Source organism: Sinocyclocheilus grahami, unplaced genomic scaffold (assembly GCF_001515645.1).
Source record: "Sinocyclocheilus grahami isolate Dianchi unplaced genomic scaffold, SAMN03320097.WGS_v1.1 scaffold401.1, whole genome shotgun sequence".
NCBI classification, from domain to species: Eukaryota; Metazoa; Chordata; class Actinopteri; order Cypriniformes; family Cyprinidae; genus Sinocyclocheilus; species Sinocyclocheilus grahami.
Genome location: NW_015505580.1, coordinates 35266 through 59160, shown reverse-complemented (window position 1 = coordinate 59160; position 23895 = coordinate 35266). Strand labels below are relative to the sequence as shown.

The following is a 23895-nucleotide window of genomic DNA, read 5'->3' as shown; positions in this document are numbered from 1 at the left end:
TAAAGATTGTGACATAAAAATACATGAGACCTAAATCTCAACATGAATAGAACTGATGAGTTAAAAGTAGCCTTCGTGCCCCCAGCGGTCAACAGGGGAAGTCCAGACAGGCGTTATAAAGCTCAGAAAAGGGGCTTTTAGTTGTTCGAAGAGGCTCGAGAAAACACTACTGTACACAGACAATTATGCTCGTTTATGTATATCTACTGTCATATTTATCAGCGGTTAGAGCAGGTAAGTAAGATTACAGATGTTCTTTGCTTCTACAGATGTGCTTTTAACCATTCGCCGTAGATACTATATATAGGCTGTGAACAACTAAAAGTAGAAAAGGTTTAGAAGCATTTAATCACAATATAGTGCCGCCTGTGCAACAATATAGCCGTAAAATGTGTTTAAATCATCTCTTAGTTTGACCGTTTTACTCAGATGAAAAAGTCTTCTCGAATGTGAAAGTACGTAAAAGCGAAAGCATAGAGTTTGCCGAGTGAGTTCTCGTTTATCACGAAATGTCTCATATGACACCATACTACCTGTATTACTACTTTCCAAAGGTTCTCACTCACTGGTGGCGTTCGCAACATATATAATCGGACAGACACCATTTCCAGAGTTCAGTGCCGTAGTGATGCTGGATGATCTTCAAGTAATGTTCTGTGACTCGATCACACGGCAAGCTGTCCATCGCTCTTATGATGATTCAAAACACTGCGACGAAGAGAAAAGTGATGCTGGTGTCATATTTCGTGATATGTACAACGACATGAAAGGTCGAGCATTTTATCTTAAGGAGCACCTAAATCACACAGACGGTGAGAACAGCATAAATTATGATGGTAATATAAATCACGTTTACTAATACCAGTACTAACTGTATCCTTATTAGCACAAGTCCAGAAAAAAAGAAAACGGAGTATAGAAATCTTAAGTGTTTTTATCCTTTGAAAGGTGTACATGTTCACCAGAGACTTGCTGGATGTGAATTATTGAATGATGATAAACCAGGTCCACTTCAGACATGGGATGCTTTTGATCAGAAAAATAAAGAGGCGTTCATTTTCAACGAGGAGAAAAATCATTTCCAAATTGAATTGCCATGGATAATGTGGGACAATTTACAGTTTGCTCATATGAAATTTTTATATAAAAACGTATATCATCCTGTTTGCATTAAAGTTTTGCAGAGTTACCTGCGAATGAAAAAGAACAATGTGATGAGAACAGGTGAGAGTAGTACGCTGATCTTTATATACAAATCTCTAGTGTGGCTTGGTGTGACAGTAAGACTGTGTATTTTTCTATATCATTCTCTGTAGTGAAGCCCAGAGTCAGACTCATGAAGAAGACACTCACAGACTCTCAAGGGCTTCAGATCAGCTGTCTGGCCACTGGTTTTTACCCCCGTCACATTAACCTGACCCTGTTCAGAGATGGTCAGCCTGTGGAAGATGATCAGATCACAGGAGGAGAGATTCTGCCCAACGGAGCAGGAGCTACGTGAGGAACATAAATACAACTGCACAATGAAGCACCTCAATCTGGACAACAAACTGGACATTACATTTGGTAAAAAATTGCAATTTTAAAGTAAATATCAGGTTTAATAACAAAACTATATGTGTGCATCTTGTTTATTTATTTATAATTCACCCCAATTTCAGATGTGGCTGAATCTGACCCAGGATCATCAACGCAGTCTGTAGTTTTCAGTGTGCTGGTGTTCATGTGTGTGGTTCTCATCATAACTGCACTCATCATATGGAGGAAGAGACGAGCTGCTGGTAAATGATCTGTTCAGTCCAGTTCATTACATCTAATTCTGTTTAAACATTCACATACACAGTTTTGTGTGTCTGTAGTGTTTACTATAACTGTCATTTTTGTTCAGGACGAGGATCTGAGACATCACACAGTAAATACTCTCCTACTCCATGTGAGTACACTGTGTTTGAAAGCATTTACAATTAAAAATGTACAAGTTATAGGCATTCAGCAGCATGTTCAATTTGATTTGAGAAACTTGTAACGAAATGATTTTTTTTTTCAGCTTCTGCCTCTAATAAAAAGTGAGTCTATGTTATAGGTAAAAAAAATTAAGGTCAAGACAATACATGCTAAAATATCTTAGCATTTGCTTGTTGGACGCCAACGATAATGAAGAGTAAAAAGATGGTAAATGAAGGAATGTAATAGGTACACAACAATAACAAATTATTGCAGCTGTATTCCTTGCTGGTACAAGGTAATCTATTTTTGTCTTTAGAAATGTCTAAAACTTTGATTGGAAAATAGCATTGAATTTTGTTTGTTTGTTATCAACAAATTGCATTTGATATTTGATCATTGGAAATATATGTTTTGATTAAAATCCCAGAAAATGTAACCTGAATATAATGTATATTTCCCAATGTGCTGGTTTCTTAATTAAGTTTCAAGAACCACTGCACTACTTTTGAAGGATCTAAGGATCCTCAAATGCAAACTGTGTGTGTTGCTTCAAGAGAGCAACCATACATTTGTGTTGTGTTTTACTTTCTTTGTTTTATATTCATTTATTCTTCATTCCTTTATTAATTCATTGATTTATTCATAATCATTTATCATTTAATTGTTTTATGATTGCATTTAATCATATAATCATTTATAATAACCATTTATATACTAATTACATTTATTCATTAATTGATTAGTCGTTTATATTACATTATATTGTTTTTTATATATTATTTTTCCATTGTTGTTTAGTCTTATGACTGTGTGTTTCAAGGGCTGTTTGTCTTCACGAATAAGAGATAAGAGGGAATGTTCATGGAAATTCAAGGTCAGATGAAATCTGAGCATTGAGACATACTCAACTGATTCAATAAACTTTTTTTTATCATCACTTGATCTCCTGCTTCTGCTATTCACTGGCTTTATTCAGTCAACTTCTTGGCTAGAAGACTGTTAGAGTTTTGGTTATTTTGGGCAACAGACAAGACTTGCTGTTAACAGGTTATGGGTGTTAGGCAATTTTGCTGACTAGTTGTTCTGTTACCAGACAAAATTGATTTTTCTGACAGGATCTGGCATTTGGGGCTGGATTCTAATTATCTGGCAGGGAGGCATGATCTAACACTGTGAAGGAGCCAATGTGTGTATGGTTTTAAGTTATCAGAATCTTTTGTTGTGTGCTGTGTTTTCGTCACATGTTAGAGATAAAACAATGTCTCCATTTCTAGGTTTTTAACATCATAGGATAACATTGTGAAGCAGTAATTTTCCATAGCCCTTGCTTTGGTATAATAACACTTGTTAAAATTGTGCTGGTCAGACAAATTCAGAATGAAAGACAACTATTATTCTATCAATTCTGCTAATTTTTACCATCACTTCAAGGAGCCCCTACCAAGTATTGAGTACATGTACAGTAAATGAATATACGTTCCAAAAGGCCAACAATTCACTAAAAAATTTTTATTGGTCTTATGAAGTATTCTAATTTGTTGAGATTTCAAAGTAATTGAAATTGAATTGAATTTGAATTGGTGGGTTTTTGTTAAATGTGAGCCAAAATCATCCCAATTAAAAGAACCAAAGACTTAAACTACTTCAGTCTGTGTGCATTGAATTTATTTAATACACGAGTTTCACAATTTGAGTTGAATTACTGAAATAAATGAACTTTTCCATGACATTCTAATTTATTGAGATGCACCTGTATGTGAACAATGCAAAGTAGAAGAAACCGTGACCCATGCAATTCTTGAATGTAAGAAATATGAGGAAGAAGTAATATGATAGTTGAAATCAAGAAGAATGGAACTCCGGTGGTACATTTTAAATCTTTAATAAAATGGGCAAGTGAAATAAATAGTAAAGCTTCCTTTAATTTTCTAAAAAGGACGGGATTAATAAGTAGAGCAGAAGGTGGCGGTAATGCACCTAATTACGCTGGTTGCCAGCCGCAAGAAGAAGAACAACAACAACGGACAATAATCACGATAAGAGGACACTCTTAAAAGTACACCTCACCTGTACGTTTGTTTTTCCTGAGCCACAGGAGAAAATGCTCACTCTTGTGTGTATGATGACTTTTTGGCCAGTCGTTAACGCAGGTATGTTAGTGCTGCTATCCTGTATATTTCAACCATAGGGTGTGGTGAGCACATCTGTGTTTTTGAATGTCTGTGCAGCGTGCACTAAATCTTGCTGCAAGTGCTAGCTTGGTTTTTGCTGGTTAAGTTTTTGGGGAATAGTGCCGTTTTGAGAATCTTTCTTTTGGAAAATACTGCTTAGGTTGTTTACTGCCCAATTAATTAAAAAAGCTGTGACTTCTGAAAATTTGTAAAGTCATGCGAACAATTTTTGCCTAATTATTTAGCAGTCTGTGACTTTTAGTATCCTTTACTGTTGAAGTAAAACATTGACCGTAATGACCACACATTTTATTGGACCGTTTACTTTATTTGTTTAAAATTTCTGTCTTCTAACTTGATAGACAGATAAAGTGAGCTTCTGTCACTATGCGTCTGCTCAGGCGCGGGGTTCTATCGCTGTCAAAATAAAAGTTCCGGCGCTGTCATAATAGTTCTGACACTTTGCAATTTGCAAATATGATGCTATATTTAGAAAATGTAGTTTTATTGTAATGTGAGAGAAAGATGGGTCTTCGTCCTCTCAACTTTTTTTTTTTATTTTTATTTTTTTATTTTTTTTACCGTCCATTACCTAAACATCTTATAGCTGTTTTTATGCTTGAGTTTTTTGTTGTTGTTTTTTTTGCAGTGGCTGTTTGCATTAGATGTTATTTACACGAAGTACAAATAGCGGACACTTTTTAGATGCTATTTATAATTAGTGTAAATGAGAGCTAGTATTTGCACTTCAGTGTATTGTAGTACATTATAAAACAGTAATAGCCTAATAACAACATAATCAGTGTATGATCATTTTTATTAACATAATACATTGATGTTGTCATGTAGGTACCTTATTTGTCCCTATCACTAAAACCCACTCTACTCCTACTGAACCTGTGGATCGGTAAAGGTATTCTTGAAGGTCCAAGAAGGGAGACACATTTTGAGTATTCAATATGAGCTGCATGCCTTGTTGTCGATGTGCATTGCAGTTCATGTAAACGGCCTTTGACAACAAGTCAAGCCATTTTTTTCTTTCCACGGCCTTTGGCTTTTCTAACCAAACAAATAAAAATAACTTGATGGTTTCTGGCCTCTGTGTCCCTTTCTGTTAGGTTTGCAGGAATGCAAATTTGCATCTACAGTAATGATGTAATTTGACATTGTACTAATATTGAATGCTTGTCCTTGTGTATCCGCAGGTTCTCACTCACTGATGGCTTTGGCAACATATATAGTTGGACAAACACAATTTCCCGAGTTTAGTGTTGTGGTGATGTTGGATGATGTACAAATAGCGTATTATGACTCAACCACGTGGAAACCTGTCTATCGCTCTCACAGTGAATCAAAATATTACGATGAAGAGCAAAGTGATGCTGGTGTTGTATTGCGTGATATGTATTATGACATGAAAGATCGAGCCTTTTATCTTAAGGAGCACCAAAATCACACAGACGGTGAGAGCTATAGTGTACATATCAATATCAACACACAAAACATTTAATAACACGTTATGTGTTGTTTATGTGTTTATTATTTTTTCCTAAAAATCAATAATCTAATTTTTGTCATTGTACTCTTTAGTACATGTAGCTTTTTTGCTTCTACATCAGTTTTTTTTATTTTTTTCACATCTTATATTGTACTATGTTATTGAAGAATAATACATCTTAACTTTTTTTCATTCATTTGAAGGTGTACATGTTCATCAGAGACTTGTTGGATGTGAACTGTTGAACAGCAATAAACCAGGTCAACTTCATTACTGGGATGCTTTCGGGGGACAAAATATGGAGGAGTTTATTTTTGATGTAGGAAAACACGCTATCCAGATTAAAATGCCATGGGTGATAACATGGGACCAACTAAAACGGGTTCATGAAAACTTTATGTATGAAAATGTTTATCATCCTATTTGCATTAAAACTTTGAGAAGGTACCTAAATATGGAGAAGAACAATGTGCTGAGAAAAGGTGAGAGGATCAACCTTATTAACTTGAGTATAATTAAGAAAAAAGCATGATCAAAAAATATAACCCAGACAGCTGTGCTAACAGAGAATGTGACTCTGAAAGCTATATAAATCATGCTTATGATAAATGAATGACTGATGCAATGAACCCAACAGTTTAGCAACAGTAACACTTCTCGTCCTTCTCTGTAGTGAAGCCCAGAGTCAGACTCATGAAGAAGACACTCTCAGACTCTCAAGGGCTTCAGATCAGCTGTCTGGCCACTGGTTTTTACCCCCGTCACATTAACCTGACCCTGTTCAGAGATGGTCAGCCTGTGGAAGATGATCAGATCACAGGAGGAGAGATTCTGCCCAACGGAGACAGAACGTACCAGATGAGGAAGAGTTTGGTGATCAGTGAAGAAGAGCTACGTGAGGAACATAAATACAACTGCACAATGAAGCACCTCAATCTGGACAACAAACTGGACATTATTTTTGGTAAAGAAAAACTAACAATTAAGGAAAATGCCTCTTTGGAAATGAAATTCGACATTAGGTTTACTAACAAAAACTAACTTTATATAACTAGCTTACTGATTTCTGTTTTTTTTTTTATCGCTTCACCCCAATTTCAGATGTGGCTGAATCTGACCCAGGATCCTTCAGTCAGTCTGTAGTTTTCAGTGTGCTGGTGTTCATGTGTGTGGTTGTTCTCATCATAACTGCACTCATCATATGGAGGAAGAGACGAGCTGCTGGTAAATTTTAAGTAGAAAGGTAACAAAGATCAATTTATCTGATATTCAAGTAAACTGGTGAAGCAACAGAAAATACTTGGTTCTTTAGTGAAAAAGAAAAATTAATCTGTGTTCACCATATCTAAGTCTCAAGTGTAGTTTAGTGATGCTCTAAACTTTATTATGGTGTAAGTGTGTACATTCTCATTTAGGTTCAGTTTCCAAGACAACCCAGAGTCATTACACCGGACTCCAAGTGAGTAAACATTATTTTATTATTATATTTTTACTACTTTAGTAAGTGATGAAATAAAAAATTTTGTAAATATAGTTTTTTTTCCCCAACACTTTTTTAAAAAACACATACAATAATTATTATAGCATTTATATCTCAGTTGTTCTTTAAATGTAATCTTTTGCATTATGCAATAACGTCTTTGTCTTTGTTCTGCTTTAGTGCGAGATGCAACTTGAAAATTTTTTTGCCTGTATGGACTCAAATTGATGAGGTAATATACACACAGTATTTGGTCTCATTTGTTTCCTGTGGATGTCGGTGGCTCTTATTGGAGTCTTTGATGGGACATTGGAAAGTCGCAACAAGGAGAACGCTCATCAAGCTGTATCCTCTTATGAAGAATGCACCTCAGTATGACATGCTGCTCAAAAATAAGACTGATCGAACCACAATGATGTAGGAGTTTTTTTTATTTTTTATATTATTATTATAACAGTTACAGTGCAATCAAGGTATACGTTTTTTGGCCATTATGTGTGTTTTCCAGGAAAACAAACTGATAAGCTTGAAAATTGCTAGCACTATACTCTGATTAGTAGAGCTACAGGAATAAATTTGTAATTGAGCCATTGCATAAATGTATTTGCATCAAAAACATATTCTGTTATGTGGCAAAGACATTCATTTCAATGACATGGGAGTTGGTGCACTACCTTGAACACCTGACACATCCAGTGTTATATGACACACCTTATTGATCAATAAAATACTCAAAAGTTGGTCGTTTTCACTTTCTGTGTAAAAAAGAGCATATCACAGAAACGTTGGCGAGATGTGTATCTGTGTCTCATGTCACACGATCGAATGTGACATGTAGACCTAATTCTTAATCCCAATTCACTCAATTTGTGAATATTTTATCACAACCTAATTTAATTGTGATCAATCCACTTAAATTTCTAAAACAGATGTTTAGTTAATCCATTTATGTTGGTAAGTGAATAAGTTTTGTTGCCATTAAATGAAAATGGGCATGAAATTGCTAGTTCCCAGCATGCCTTGCACAGGACTTTATGGGAAGGGTAAACTATGTTGAAATAAGGCAATATTTTATATTTTCTGGAGCAAGGTGAAAAAAAGCTTGAGAACTGTTTTATGTTCTGCTATGTTGAAATTGAAATATCCTTTGTAACAGAAGGTTGAAGTTTTGGGGTTTTCCACTGTGGTGAAGAGTGTTTACTGGGCACTTTACTTTGAAAATACCAGCCCAGTAAACACGGTGATGTATATATAATGTGTGTGTGTGTATATATATATATATATATATAAAAAGAAGAGTTGCATTCAGCAGGCTAGTGTGTCCCACTGCTGGCTATTGGTGAAACGATCTGAATAGAATTGATCCATGTGGACGGTCAGAGAATGTTGAATGTGTGCATATTAAACTCTGTCGAAACAGCTTAGGCCTGGATCTATCAGATGAATACACATACAGTACATGTGGTTGTCAGACCTAAAAGAAGAAACATTACGTAAGAATCCACGAACAGAAATTGTATAACAGATGGTCATATAGGTGCTGTATAGGTAAAGGGTAACTGCTTTGTCTTGTAAGATTGCTTACACTGGGTCGCACAGTGGTTCAGTGTGAAGCACTGTTGCCTCACAGCAAAAAGTTCCTCGGTTGAAGTTCCAATTGAGACGGGGATTTCTGTCTGGAGTTCTCATGTTCTCCCTGTCAGTGTGGGTTTCTGTAGTTGAATTCTCATGTCTTGCCCAAGAACTACGACTGATTTTCTCCTATCTTTCAATGATATCTTTCAATCACTTAGACATTTTCTTTTAAAGGGGTCATATGATGTTGCTAAAAAGAACATTATTTTGTGTATTTGATGTAATGAAATGTGTTTATGCGGTGTCCTGGCCAGAGCGATGAGACAAAAACATGAAAAACCCATTATAAATGAGGCATTTGTTGCATCCAATGGGGACATAATTACGGATTATAATGGCTTATACTGTCTTTTTACGCGTTACACCGCGTGTAAACATAAAACCTGCATTTGTGATCGGAGAAATGACCAACAACAAGCCCTACTCTACACTGCTCAAAACTCGCATTGAAAACTTATGAAAACGTACTTACAGTCTGTGAGTCAGAACAGCCGGCATTGTAGTCTACTCTTCTAGGATCAGGAAACAGTCCTCCATAAAATGCGGTGCACACATCTGAATATTTGGGTTGAACTGTTCTGGAACAGTGTTGTAAATACAACTTAACCACTGATTTCTAGTCGTGTCCTCTTTTGGAAGGCCAAACAAAGTAGTTTCGCTTTCATAACGAAACACACAGCGTCACACACACGGCGGGCTAGAGTGAGCGGCGGCCGGCGGGCTTGAGTGAGGAGCGGCCGGAGGGCTTGAGAACAACGCGGCTGGCGGATTCGACGAAGGAGCGGGCTTGCGGCAACCACATGTGACGACCCCAGGCTGGACACCGCTTCCAGCATGTAGACATGTGGGGGCGTGTTAGAACGAGCCGTTTTAGGTAGGCGTGGTTGACTCTTAACTTTTATAAAGAATATCTCTTCGGATTTGAGACTTTAGTCTTTGCAACTTTACAGATCTTCTTTATGCACAAGAGCTTGTAACACTCTGAAGAGAAAGGAAATATTGAAATCGCATCATGTGACCCCTTTAAATGTCTTCTTTTAAAGGTGGCAGTGAGGGTGAGTAAACAAGGACATATTTTTCATTTTTGTGTGAACTATTACTTTAACTCAGTTTTCGTATTTTGTCTTATAAGTAAAAGCTATGCATGCTCTGTGATGGTTGGACAGTTTCCAGAATTTGAATAGGTTTAGAAAATGTGAAAACTGTTACATTCAACAGAAAGGAGAACTATTAAAACAGAGCAGCTCAGGTTTATAATATTGTCTTGTGGGAAAAAATAAAATAAATAAATAATAGTAATAATAATAAATTCTTGTCAAATATAAATGTTAATTTTTAATATTCTAGAAAGTGTCTAATTTGAGACTGTACTAATATTGTATGCTTGTTCTTGTGTACCCACAGGTTCTCACTTACTGATGGCTTTTGCAACATATATAGTTGGACAAACACCATTTCCTGAGTTCAGTGTTGTGCTGATGTTGGATATAGGATATTATGCAAATAGAATATTTTGACTCATACACTTCATAGAGACCAGAGCTATAGCGTTTTAATGACCCTCGTTTGCAAAGCACAGTCTCATGATGATTTGCACAAACATACGCATTTGACTATTTTCTTGGACACATTCCCTTCATAAATGAATCCACTGCGTCCTCAATGAATCTGATGTAGAGAGAAAATGAAGACTCTTATGTTCACTTTTACATCCAACAACAAAACACCTGCATTGCTTAAGAGACGCTGATGCTACAGCTGCTCGAGCATGAGAAAATGACAGACCGTGTACTGGCTAAGGACAGAAACTATTATGCTAATACGGGACAGTCTGTTAGTGGTTGTGGGCGAGCCTGATTAGTATGACTTTTTCAACTTCAACTTTTATATATTTGTATAGCACATTTTAACGCAGTTTTGTTGCCCAAAGTGCTTCACAATTTAAAAGAAAGCATATACAAAGATGAAAAACAATCAAATCTAACATAATTAGTAAGAATAAACCACTTAATGAACCAACCAACAGATGACAAATACCCTTTATCAGGTCATTACACATTGGGGTTGTTCCTCTACGAAAGGTCGACGGTCTTTCCTCTGCGAAAGCTAATGTAAAAAGATGAGTTTTCAACTGAGACTTAAAAACTTCTAAGGATGGAGCCTGCTGAATATGAAGTGGAAGACTATTCCACAATTTGGGAACCACAACCATAAATGCTCTGTCACCTTTAGACTTTTTTTTGGAATGAGGAACTGCCAGTAACAGTTTATCTGCTGATCTCAGTGTCCTAGCCAATGTATGGTACTCTAAAAGATTGGTGATATAACTTGGGGACATGTTATGAAGTGCTTTAGAGACCATCAATAAAATCTTTAAATCGATCCTGTACTGAACTGGTAGCCAATGGAGAGAGGATAATACTGGAGTAATATCCCTTTTTTTCGTGCCTGTCAAAAGCCTGGCTGCAGCATTCTGTACCATTTGCAGACGAGATAGTTGTCGCTGACAGATCCCAACATAAAGAGAATTGCAATAATCTAATCTCGAGGTAATAAATGCATGGACAATGGTCTCTAAATCTTTAAAACTAAGAATGGGTTTTAACCTGGAGATCATCCTAAATTGGTAAAAACTACTCTTTACTTCCGACTTTACCGATTTTCCAAGCTGAGAGTTGAGTCAATTATGATACCCAGTTTTCTTACACTGTTTTTTATAGTTAATTCTAAAGGAGCAATAGTACTGTAAATCATCTCTTTAAATTTTGGTGGACCAAAAATAATTATCTCAGATTTTTTTTCATTAAGCTGAAGAAAATTTTTAGACAACAAAAATTTGACCTCTTCCAGACAGAGTAACAGGGACTGTAGCAAGTGCTCGTTTCCGGACTATTTTCTTGGACACATTCCCTTCATAAATGAATCCACTGCGTCCTCAATGAATCTGATGTAGAGAGAAAATGAAGACTCTTATGTTCACTTTTACATCCAACAACAAAACACCTGCATTGCTTAAGAGACGCTGATGCTACAGCTGCTCGAGCATGAGAAAATGACAGACCGTGTACTGGCTAAGGACAGAAACTATTATGCTAATACGGGACAGTCTGTTAGTGGTTGTGGGCGAGCCTGATTAGTATGACTTTTTCAACTTCAACTTTTATATATTTGTATAGCACATTTTAACGCAGTTTTGTTGCCCAAAGTGCTTCACAATTTAAAAGAAAGCATATACAAAGATGAAAAACAATCAAATCTAACATAATTAGTAAGAATAAACCACTTAATGAACCAACCAACAGATGACAAATACCCTTTATCAGGTCATTACACATTGGGGTTGTTCCTCTACGAAAGGTCGACGGTCTTTCCTCTGCGAAAGCTAATGTAAAAAGATGAGTTTTCAACTGAGACTTAAAAACTTCTAAGGATGGAGCCTGCTGAATATGAAGTGGAAGACTATTCCACAATTTGGGAACCACAACCATAAATGCTCTGTCACCTTTAGACTTTTTTTTGGAATGAGGAACTGCCAGTAACAGTTTATCTGCTGATCTCAGTGTCCTAGCCAATGTATGGTACTCTAAAAGATTGGTGATATAACTTGGGGACATGTTATGAAGTGCTTTAGAGACCATCAATAAAATCTTTAAATCGATCCTGTACTGAACTGGTAGCCAATGGAGAGAGGATAATACTGGAGTAATATGATCCCTTTTTTTCGTGCCTGTCAAAAGCCTGGCTGCAGCATTCTGTACCATTTGCAGACGAGATAGTTGTCGCTGACAGATCCCAACATAAAGAGAATTGCAATAATCTAATCTCGAGGTAATAAATGCATGGACAATGGTCTCTAAATCTTTAAAACTAAGAATGGGTTTTAACCTGGAGATCATCCTAAATTGGTAAAAACTACTCTTTACTTCCGACTTTACCGATTTTCCAAGCTGAGAGTTGAGTCAATTATGATACCCAGTTTTCTTACACTGTTTTTTATAGTTAATTCTAAAGGAGCAATAGTACTGTAAATCATCTCTTTAAATTTTGGTGGACCAAAAATAATTATCTCAGATTTTTTTTCATTAAGCTGAAGAAAATTTTTAGACAACAAAAATTTGACCTCTTCCAGACAGAGTAACAGGGACTGTAGCAAGTGCTCGTTTCCGACTTTAAGTGGTAAATATATCTGAGTGTCATCAGCATACATATGACAGGAAATGTCATAGCAATGACATATAGATCCAAGTGGGCAGATGTACAATGAAAATAATGGGCCCAGAATAGAACCTTGAGGAAGACCATATTTTAAAGGAGCCACAGAAGATGAAGTATTTGCGAAATTAACAAAACATTTTCTATCATGCCGATATGAATGAAACCATTTTAAAGCTGTTCCTTTGATGCCTACATCACACTCCAAACATTTTAAAAGGATCGCATGATCAACAGTGTCGAATGCAGCACTGAGATCCAGCATAATTAAAACAACCCCCAACCCAGAGTCAGCTGCCATCAGTAAATCGTTCACAACTTTTACCAAAGCAGTTTCTGTACTGTGACACAACCCAGCATTTTTTATACTACTGTCTATACACTGTTAATATGACCCAAACAATAAAATAAAAGCAGAAAATCACTCACTGCTTGTCTAGAATAACGTCTATAGCTTTAATAAGAAGACATTTCTTACTTCAATGCTGCTTTTAAATGCTCTAGCGCAGGGCTATTCAATTGGCGGCCCGTGGGCCAAATCCGGCCAGCCATTCATCTTCATCCGGCCCGAGGGAAAAGTACGCGCAGGTCGTACATTAATTTGTAAATTACAGAACAAAAGAAAAAGAAATCACTCGACTGCTCTAGTCGCTGATTAAGTTTTGTAGCTTGCATAAAGATAGATCTATATAGTTTATGCATATACAATTTATAGTTTATGTGAAGATTGTTTTAATTTCACTTAAATTAAAAGTTAAAAATTATATTTTTCAGAACCTACTAAATGTTAATTTGGAGGTTCAATGTGAAATTATGACAATATAAATATATTAATATGCAGTTAATCACAATTAATTACAGAAAAATGTGTGAATAATTAGCACTAATGTTAACCTTTTATAGATGTTGGTGTTGATAATATTAATTCATTTTACTGCTGGATATGCATTTAAATGTAATTTCTAATTTTATAGGCCCCTCAGAAAGAGATTGGGACGGCCACCCACCCCCTTGGCCCCCTTCAAAATTTCAATTCGATAATCCGGCCCTCAAATGAAACTAATTGAATAGCCCTGCTCTAGCGTGAACATAAACATGGCGGATTGTGTGCAGCTCACTCAGGGAGGAGGCTCGGCTAATACGGCAGTGTCAGTTAACAGTTGTGGGCGGGGCTTGTAAAATGTGATGTCACCTTTTACGGATTCTGTGATCGGCTTGCACTGCTTATGATTTAAGGTGCGGGCAGATTTTTATCATTATAGGGTGGTTGTGTACACACACTGGCAACACACATTTATGTTCAAACAACATGTAAAAGTGACATTTGCAAAGGCAACAGGAATTGTCTTGCATCTTTAAAGTGAGTTGTTCAAACTCCTCAAAACTTTTTACATGTGGAGAACAAGTCATTCTGAGGAAACATGCTTAGCTTCTTAAAATAAAAGTTTCTTAAAGAGTTTCTTAAAATAAGATGGAGGAGCCAAAAATGTAATAATTATTTCACCACTAGAGGGAAATATGCACTTTGTGAGTTGATGCAGGTCACCTGTTCAACATCACATATGAACTTTCCCTCAAGGTTGTATTGGTCAGGTACGGGTGCAGAAACAAATGTTTTTTACCATAGCTCCACATGCTTTTATTGTAAATGTTGTTTGTTCTCACCATGTTAAGAAGCTTTGTGGACATTTTATTTCAACATATGAGCAAAGCACACCTTACCAACCTACCCTGGTTTAAGGGAAAGAAACTACATAAGAAATATTATGTCAGTTGTCATCTTGGTTTTGCGGCATTGTAGTTAAGTTATATTTTTTTAATAGTGGCCTTTGCTCAGTGCACTACCAGTGCACTATTGAAAACTGATACAGTCTGTTGAAGAGTGAACATGTGAAATCACAAGTTTATGGCAATATGTGCAAATGATAAGTACTTAAATAATATAGCAGAGCTTGGTAAAATTATATGATAAGAATGTAAGAACATTTAGGTTTCAAGTTAAAGGCAATGGGTTAGCAGGTAAATATGCACTAGAGGGCACTTTTATTTAATATATACAATTTCAATTTTTTCTGATATTGTTCTGATATTGTGATATTGTTCATTAATATGTGTGATAGGCGTTTGGGTACGTTTTACCATTCTGCGAAGCAAAGCAAAGCCATAAAGTGTAATGTTAAAGGAACAGTCAACTCATTATTTATTGAGAAAAGTGATTCAGTGTTACATATCTGTATGTTGTGAAAGTATGCAAACCTTTGCTTTCAGTACTATCTGGTATATCACCATACAAAAGAAAGCCTTAGAACAAATAGATTTTAGAATGGTCAATAACAACTAAGATGATCTAAGCATTCTCTGGGACGAATAAGGATGAAGAAAATCTGAGATGTAGGTAGGAGCAAGACCATGCAGTGCTTGAAATACAAATACCATAGCCTTAAAATAAACTACTTTGCTCAAATAATATGCTCCCTGCTTTTTGTCCCTGTCAAAAAACGAGCTGTGGCATTCTGTACCCGTTGTAGACATGACAGTAAGGACTGGCTAATTCCAGAATAAAGAGCATCACAATCTAGCCTGGGGTGCGTTTCCACTCCATTCATTTTTTCCACTGTATCACAGCAGTACAATCCTAATCTTTATTTATGTATTTATTTATTGTATTCTATTCCCGTCATTTTACTGACAACTGCTTCTCTAATCTCGGTTCAATGCCGGATTCACAAAATGCATGCTCTTGAAAGATGGCTTAGTACCCAGTTTATTTGGACCAGCTGGCTCCACTGAATCACAACTTGTAAGTATGGTACTGTAAATAAGACATGTTTATATTGTCTATTGAGCATTCAGAAAAACAGAATTATGGCAATGAGCGTATTGTTTCCGACACGTGCTGTACGCAGTACTGTAGACCAATCACAACAGACTGGGCCATCTGACCAATCAGAGCAGAGTAGGCTCACGGAAAGGAGGGGTTTAGAGAGACTGAATCTTGGAACTGTTGGAAGAATGAGAATCGTTTGAGAATTGTTGGAAAACGAGGTGATATTAAATGCATATTTTGAGAAAATTAAAGCATTTTTTTGACCTTGATGCATGAAAACCTAAACCCCCAAAACAATTTTAGGAACCTTAAAAATTGAATAATAGGGGCACTTTAAACAATATGATTTCAGACCACATGGGCTCATTTTTATGTTGCAAAGTATATTGTCTCGACTTTAATATAGGACCATAGACTCACTTGTCATGTTTAATCATGGGTGGAAGCTGAAATGAAGAAGAAAAAAAAAAGGTTGTCATTTCCAGAAAGTTTCCAAAATTAACCAAAGAATTAACATGCTGCATTCATATTACTTTATAAAAAAGTGTACTCACATGCAGTAAGAGAGTAATCACTTTGTGACTTCTTGAATCCTTGTCCTGAATAAGAATGACACAGTCAAACCATATCCATGATGAATACAGAGTAACACTACAGAAACATGAAACTGCATACAGTGAACTTTGAAAGAGGTCTCTAAAGGAATGAACTTGTCTGAACAGAACATTTACCTGCAGTACGTCTCTTCCTCCATATGATGAGTGCAGTTATGATGACAACAGCCACACACATGAACACCAGCACACTGAAAACTACAGAATGAGTAGGTGATCCTGGCTCATATTCAGCCACATCTGACAATGTGGTGAATTTAAAAAGTAATAACAAAAAAAAAACAGTAAGATAATGGACAGATAAAGATGTTTTTTTATTTATTAAACCTGTTGCATTTTTGATTGTTTATTAGTTTTTCTTTACCAAATGTAATGTCCAGTTTGTTGTCCAGATTGAGGTGCTTCATTGTGCAGTTGTATTTATGTTCCTCATGTAGCTCTTCTTCACTGATCACCAAACTCTTCCTCATCTGGTACGTTCCGTCTCCGTTGGGCAGAATCTCTCCTCCTGTGATCTGATCATCATCCACAGGCTGACCATCTCTGAACAGGGTCAGGTTAATGTGACGGGGGTAAAAACCAGTGGCCAGACAGCTGATCTGAAGCCCTTGAGAGTCTGTGAGTGTCTTCTTCATGAGCCTGACTTTGGGTTTAACTATACAGAGAAAAATGAGAAGTGTTACTGTTTATGTGTTAACATTAAAGTTTTGGGCTCATTGCATGAGTAAGTAATTATGCTGATGTTAATTGGGTTGATTCTCTCACCTTTTCTCATTACACTGTTCTTTTTCATGTACAAGTACCTACGCAAAACTTTAATGCAAATAGGTTGATATATATTTTTTATCAGAAACTTCATATAAAGTCTTGTTATTTGGCCCCATGGCCCCCATATTATTTTTGTCTGGACATTTTTTTCTGTGTCAAATGTGTATTCTCCTATTTCTTGTCCATTAAAAGCATCCCATCTCTGCAGTAGACCTGGTTTATCATCATCCAACAGTTCACATCCAGCAAGTCTCTGTTGAACATGTACACCTTCAAATGAACAGAAAGAAAATTAGTTTCTTAAAAGACTTACTACTAGTCTTCACTGAAAATATTCATACAAGATGTAGACTGAAAATACTTAACATAACCGTCTCAAATGTACTTTTCTCGCTTAAACATCAAAATCTTAAACATGTACAAACTCTGCATTTGTTATCAAAGTTATGTGTAATATAATCAATGTGTTGGCCAGCACTCACCATTTGTGTGATTTAGATGCTTCTTAAAATAAACTGCACGCTCTTTCATGCTGTTATACATATCGAGAATTACAATATCAGCATCACTTTTCTCTTCATTTTGGTACTTTGAATCACTTGAACTGCGATATACAACACTCCATGTGATCGAGTCATAATATCCTATTTGCACATCATCCAACATCAGCACAACACTGAACTCAGGAAATGGTGTTTGTCCAAATATATATGTTGCAAAAGCCATCAGTGAGTGAGAACCTATGGATAAACACAAAAAACGGAGAAACTGAAAAAAAAGACATGCTCTAATACCAAGAATAAATAAGGACTGCCGTACTGTATATATATTTCTATCATGACAACTCTCAGAGGGTTTGACATAATGTACATGACAATGTTAATGTATGGTCTTGGCGAAATAGATCTGCTACGCTGCAGAGCAAGTACTGATATTTGCTACTGCCAATACATCCACATCATGCTGCTGTGAGCATGTAAGAAATACTGCTGCTGCACATATAACATATATGAAATAACCGCCATATATAGCATACATGAATCACCCCGTAGCAGATCTATACAGGTGGAGCTGGGGAAGGTGGAGGATTTCTGAAGCTCACCTCAAGTGCTTCAGCAAGTGTTAGCCAAGTATTTGAATGTTGAGCAGCAAGCTCATTGGCTGCTGATACAAAAAGAACCAATCAGAGTGGAGAGAGATTTGAGTGTTTTTAAATGTAAAAGAGTGCAGCTCAAGTTTATGTTAAGCTGATAAGTAGCTATCCAAATCCAAAAAACATCAGAGCAGCAAGGTCAGAGACTGAGTGTGAGATCAAGATCAAGACTGAATGAAATGAGACTTAGGCACAAGAACAGCAACTTGTGAGTTTATTTATACTATTTTGATGATTATCATTAATAAATTCTTCTCTTGATGAGTCAGAAAGAAAACCTTTTAATGGTAAGATTGAAGTAAACTCAAGGCAGTCATATGTGCAACTGTTGTTGCTGTTTCTGGAAACCTGTTTGCTTTTAGCTCATGTATCTGTGATTAATGCATATATGTTTTTAATGTGTTGTAGCCTAGGATTGTCACATTTATTTTATTTCATCCTTTGTTTCCTGTGTTTAGTTCCTATTTCCTTAGTTGTCTTGGGTTGTGTGACAATGGGAATATTGTGCAGGGGTTTTAAATATGTTTTATAAAGTCTGGACTCCATATCTAGACTATATGGAATCTCATCTTTGCCCTATTATACTACAAGGAATATTGTAATTGTGTAACTCTCTGGACATTTAAGTTTTCTGCTCTATTCATTTTTTCCCCCTTGTTCCCTAATCTGTTATATATGGGGTAGTCCTGTTTTATAAAAAAATCCAAGCTTTGTGTGTGTGTGTGTGTGTGTGTGTGTGTGTGTGTTTTTGTTTGTTTGCTTTGGGCGATGTCTTGTTATTTTTGTATTACTGTGAAAATTCAATAAAAATAATTATTATTAAAAAAAAAAAGTTTTGAATTTAAAGCGGTCATGAATTGGGAAATCCATTTTTTCTTGATGTTTTGACATGTAAGAAGTCATTTTACTATAAAACATCCTGTAAGTTTCAGAGCTCAAAACTTACTCATTGGTCCAAAAACATCTTTTTATTGAAACCAAGCTCAGAAAACGAACTGTTTCAAATGTTTCTTCATTGTGCAATGAAAGCCCGCCTCTGTAGGCTAAATCAAGCCAGTAACTTAACAGTAAACTACACGGAAATGGTAAACTGTTTCTTAGTAGCATGATAATAATCTGTTATTAAAATGATATAACCTACAGAAAGTGATCAAAGAATGCTCTCTTACTGGAGCTGTCAATCACATAGCACAAGTTTATATTCAATGACGCAGTCTACACTTCACTATGAATCTCTTATTTACACTGTATGATGCAAGCATTTGTGAAAGTGCAATGACAAGATCACTGCATTCATGCGCTTAACAGTCTGTTGGCTATAATGCTCAGCAAATTTCCAACTCATGGCGGAAAGGCTAAGCCTTGCCCAGCCTTACACACTGTGCGCCTATGTGCTACATTATATTTCCCGGCAACAAGGGGATAAAGTCACTGTTTTAAGTAACTAAACTCTAACTAGCTTCATTGTTTGTACCCCCCCTCTCTCTCAAAGTCCCATATTCTGAGAAAAGGTCAAGCATCACTGAATATAGCTGTTGTGTCATTTAACATTTCCATCGTAAAACAGGTGTTGTTTTCTAGCGCTGTCAAAATAAAAGTTATGGCGCTGTCATGATAGTTCTGCTTCAAACATTTTACAGTTTACAAATATATGATGTAATAATTTGAATATTTACATTCATTGTAATGTTAGAGAAAGATGGGTCTATGTTCTCTTAACGTTTCCCCCCTCCATTTCCTAAACATCTGTTTATGTTTGAGTTTTCTTTGTCTTCCTTTTCTTTTTGCAGAGGCTATTTGTATTAGATGTTAATGAGAGATATTATTTAATACACTTAATTGTATTGTACATTATAAAACAGTAAGTAATAATAACAATAATCAGTGTATATGATAATTTTCATTAACATACATGGATGTTGCCTTGTTAGGTACTGTACTCGTCACTATCCCTAAAACCCACCCCTAGACCTGCTCCTAACCATATTGAACCTGTGGATCAATCCTTGAAGGTCCAAGAAGGGAATCACGGTATTTGAGTATTCCAAATGAGCTGAATGCCTTGCAGTCAGTGTCTATTGCAGTTAAAGTAAACAAATAAACAACTAAAACAAATAAAAATAACTTTCTGTAGATGTTAGCAGGAATGTACAGTCATATGTACAGTAATTATCTAATTTGACATTGTACTAATATGATATGCTTGTCCTTGTGTATCACCAGGGTCTCACTCACTGATGAAGAATGCACCTCTCTTATGAAGAATGCACCTCTGATGACACACTGCTCAAAATTAAGATTGAGTGAACCACAATGATGATGAATTGTTTTATTATCATAAAAGTTATCATTAACAATTTACATTGAGCATGCATTTTGCAGACACTTTTATTCAAAGCAGTTACAGTGTATGTGTGTTTTTCACATCTATTGTTATACAACACACCTTAGTGCTCAATAAAAAACTTTTATTGAGTCATTTTCACTTTCCCTTTAAGATAAAGCATATCATAGAAAAGCTGATTTGCAGTTCACAGGGGTTGTGAGATGCTGGAAAAACAGTGAGATGTGTATCTGTGTCTCATGTTACATTTCTAAACGTAATTCTTCATTCTAATTGACTCAATTAGTTAATATTTTGTCATAACCTAATTTCATTGTGGTCATCCACTTAAATGTGTAAAAGAGATGTTTAGTTAATCCATTTGTGTGAATAATTGTAGTTGCAATTAACTGAAAATGGGCATGAGATTGAGCAAGCCTTTCACAGGAATTTATGGGAAGGGTAAACTGTTGAAACCAAGCAATGCTTTATGTCTCCTGCAGCAAGGTGAAAAAGGCGGAGAATTGTTTAAAGGGGTCATATGATGCGATTTCAAGTTTTCCTTTCTCTTTGGAGTGTTACAAGCTCTTGGTGCATAAAGAAGATCTGTAAAGTTGCAAAGACTAAAGTCTCAAATCCAAAGAGATATTCTTTATAAAAGTTAAGAGGCTCGTTCTAACACGCCCCCACATACCTACGTCACGATGTGGGAAGATTTGCATAACGCCGCCCAAATGTTCACGCAAAGAAAGAAGGCGTAACTTTTATTCTCACTGTAGTTTTGTTGTTGCCGCCGCCGTCATGTCTTGAAGGCACTGTGTGTTTCGTTGTGAAAGCGAAGCTACTTTGTTTGGTCTTCCAAAAGAGGTCGATATCCGCTTCGTCATGCCTGGAGCTGATCTTATGGCTCGTTTATAATGGGTTTTAATGTTTTTGTCTCGTCGCTCCGGCCGGACAGGGCATATGGTAAGGGGCGTAACATTTCCGTCACACGCTTGAGGTATTCGGCCAATCACAGCACACTGGATAGCTGGCCAATCAGAGCACACCTCGCTTTTCAGACCGGTGAGCTTTGTAAAAATCTACGCGTTTCAGAAAGGCGGGGCATAGAGAAGAAACAATAATGTACAGTATGTGGAAAATAATGTGTTTTTTAACCTTAAACAGCATAAACACATTTCATTACACCAAATACACAAAATAATGTTATTTTTAGCAACATCATATGACCCCTTTAATGTTCTTCTAATGTTTGGTTCAAAACGCCTAGTGTGAGTACACCCTAGTAATAAATGTCCTTTGTTACAGAATGTTGAAGTTCCAGGGTTTACCACTGTGGTGAAGAGTGTTCACTGGGCACTTTACTGTGAAAATACTAGCCTAATGTAATGGTTTAAAAGTGTTATAATTCATCAAACCAAGTGCAGAAAGACTGGGTAAGAGATGATCCATCGTTTCATTATGGGGGAGGGGTTGGGAGTATATATAAAATTATTGCAGAATGGAAATTGCGATATTTTTATACACAGCATTTAATCTTGGTGTTTATTGAACATTATAATCACACTACTTTCTTGTACTGCATGTGTTTGTTTAGAAGAATGTGTTCTGTTCTTTTGTGTTGCTGATGTGGTATACCCCTCTCTTCGATCAATGGTATATTCCCCTGGCGCTGCACTCTTCAGTCTGTGAAACATTCTGTCTCTCTGTTAATGGACAGCTCAAACATCTTCCTAGAGCATATTAAATAGAAGTTACAATGAAATCAGAACAAAATATTTTGGTAATACCGTTGTTGACCCTGTTATGTGTAAAATTAGAGGTTGCACATGTTTAATACTTGCATATACTGTATCGCTTGAAACCTGCGATTGTGTCGTACTTCCATGAACGGTACAACATCTGAAATATCAGTTTATGTCCTGTGTTCATTCTCATGAGTATGAGGATCAGGCCCAGTACTAGGTTTGCTGGACTGGGGGGGGCAGTCAGAAATTGTGGTACTGGTAGGGCAGCACTTTCTAGGGTAATATATTCATAGTTTACTTTTTTTATTCGACTTTTTGATTTTTTTTTTTTTAGCCCTCGACTAACCGGCAAAATACCGGAAGTGGCGCATTTCACGGACGAGAATCTATAAAACACATTATTAGACCGTTTCCCAAGGCTGCATGATATAGCCTATTAAACCCATTTAAAAATCATTATTAAGCATAATTGTGAATTCTATTATTATTATTGTTATTATTATTACTATTTACACATATGAATGGATATGTACAACAAATTATATATAATTATTAATTATATATAATTTGTTAATGAAATTACTGACGGAAATGTTCGTTGACAGACATGGACGTGCAAGTCCTGCAGGTGCAGCACAGCTTATTTATAAATAGCCTATTTACAGACAAACAATAGCCCAGAATGAGTGCAACGGTTAAAGTTTCACATTAAGCATTGCCATCTCCCTCATAGAAAACCGTTAGCTTAAATAAAACACTTAATGTGGCTTAGCTATATGGACGAAGACAATCATATAAAAAGCCCAAATTTCGGTATGTTTATTAAAAATATGTACTTAACAAGCAGATGAGCCTAGAATATAAAGGCAACACGCTGAATTGCAAGCATTTTCTTACTATAGAAAACCAGAGGTGTAAAGAGTACCTAAAAACCATACTTGAGTAAACGTACAGATACCTTACAGTGAAAATTACTCCACTACACGTTACAAGTCACCAATTCCAAAACAACTTGAGTAAAAGTCTTAGAGTATCTGATTGTAACAGTACTTAAGTGTTTTACGTATACTAAATATAGGCTCAAAGATGCACTAGTCAAAGAGACATGCAAGTGAAAAACTGTAACGTTGTGGAGAAGCTGCGGAAAACAGGCAGCGGCAAGGATCTATGTGCTGGTATTTAACGGAAAAACTAGAACAAACAATAAGGCAAAAACCAAAGGGAACAAATAACACAATGACTGGCAAACAGACAGCAATTACATTCAACAACTCACAAGAAACTAAAGAAAAACTAGGGCTATATATACACACAGGGGGCTAACAAGCTTAACAAGATAAGACACACCTGGGGAGACTAATCAAGGGGAACCAATGAACAAACAGACTACAAACTGACTACAAACACCACGGGAGATAGGAAGTGACATTAAAGTCTAGGGCAAGGCACAGAGAGCATTAAACAAAAACTAGAAAGAGTTCATTTGTGAGGAGAGCAATCACGTTTATTTTCTAAAACC

The 23895-nt window shown here is 36.2% G+C and overlaps 2 protein-coding genes and 1 pseudogene across 2 annotated transcripts; 2 read left to right on the top strand and 1 right to left on the bottom strand.

Annotated features, from left to right (window-relative positions):
* The first annotated feature begins 140 nt into the window (after nt 1-140).
* Nucleotides 141-2876, top strand: LOC107550580 (DLA class I histocompatibility antigen, A9/A9 alpha chain-like; annotated as a pseudogene).
* A 1065-nt stretch (nt 2877-3941) lies between these two features.
* On the top strand, nt 3942-7831 carry LOC107550578 (major histocompatibility complex class I-related gene protein-like). The gene is made up of 7 exons (XM_016231869.1): nt 3942-4097; nt 5324-5581; nt 5820-6098; nt 6290-6580; nt 6718-6859; nt 7032-7075; nt 7277-7831. Exons 1-5 carry the CDS (start codon nt 4049-4051, stop codon nt 6849-6851), a joined length of 1011 nt encoding a protein of 336 aa, XP_016087355.1. The 5' UTR covers nt 3942-4048; the 3' UTR covers nt 6852-6859; nt 7032-7075; nt 7277-7831.
* An 8368-nt stretch (nt 7832-16199) lies between these two features.
* Nucleotides 16200-17887, bottom strand: LOC107550565 (DLA class I histocompatibility antigen, A9/A9 alpha chain-like). The gene is made up of 6 exons (XM_016231860.1): nt 17635-17887; nt 17150-17422; nt 16749-17039; nt 16502-16624; nt 16325-16369; nt 16200-16216 (listed from the first exon to the last, which is right to left on the bottom strand). Exons 1-6 carry the CDS (start codon nt 17876-17878, stop codon nt 16200-16202), a joined length of 993 nt encoding a protein of 330 aa, XP_016087346.1. The 5' UTR covers nt 17879-17887.
* Between the last annotated feature and the right edge of the window lie 6008 nt (nt 17888-23895).

What these genes read in the sequence shown, in the direction of transcription:
- LOC107550578 (XM_016231869.1), top strand. Translation starts at nt 4,049, where the DNA reads ATGCTCACTCTTGTGTGTATGATGACTTTTTGGCCAGTCGTTAACGCA. An exon ending in TTGGCCAGTCGTTAACGCAG is followed by an intron (nt 4,098 to 5,323) that starts GTATGTTAGTGC and finishes GTGTATCCGCAG; the next exon opens with GTTCTCACTCACTGATGGCT. An exon ending in GAACAATGTGCTGAGAAAAG is followed by an intron (nt 6,099 to 6,289) that starts GTGAGAGGATCA and finishes CCTTCTCTGTAG; the next exon opens with TGAAGCCCAGAGTCAGACTC.
- LOC107550565 (XM_016231860.1), bottom strand. Translation starts at nt 17,878, where the DNA reads ATGGCTTTTGCAACATATATATTTGGACAAACACCATTTCCTGAGTTC. An exon ending in GAACAGTGTAATGAGAAAAG is followed by an intron (nt 17,040 to 17,149) that starts GTGAGAGAATCA and finishes TTCTCTGTATAG; the next exon opens with TTAAACCCAAAGTCAGGCTC. An exon ending in CAAACTGGACATTACATTTG is followed by an intron (nt 16,625 to 16,748) that starts GTAAAGAAAAAC and finishes CCACATTGTCAG; the next exon opens with ATGTGGCTGAATATGAGCCA.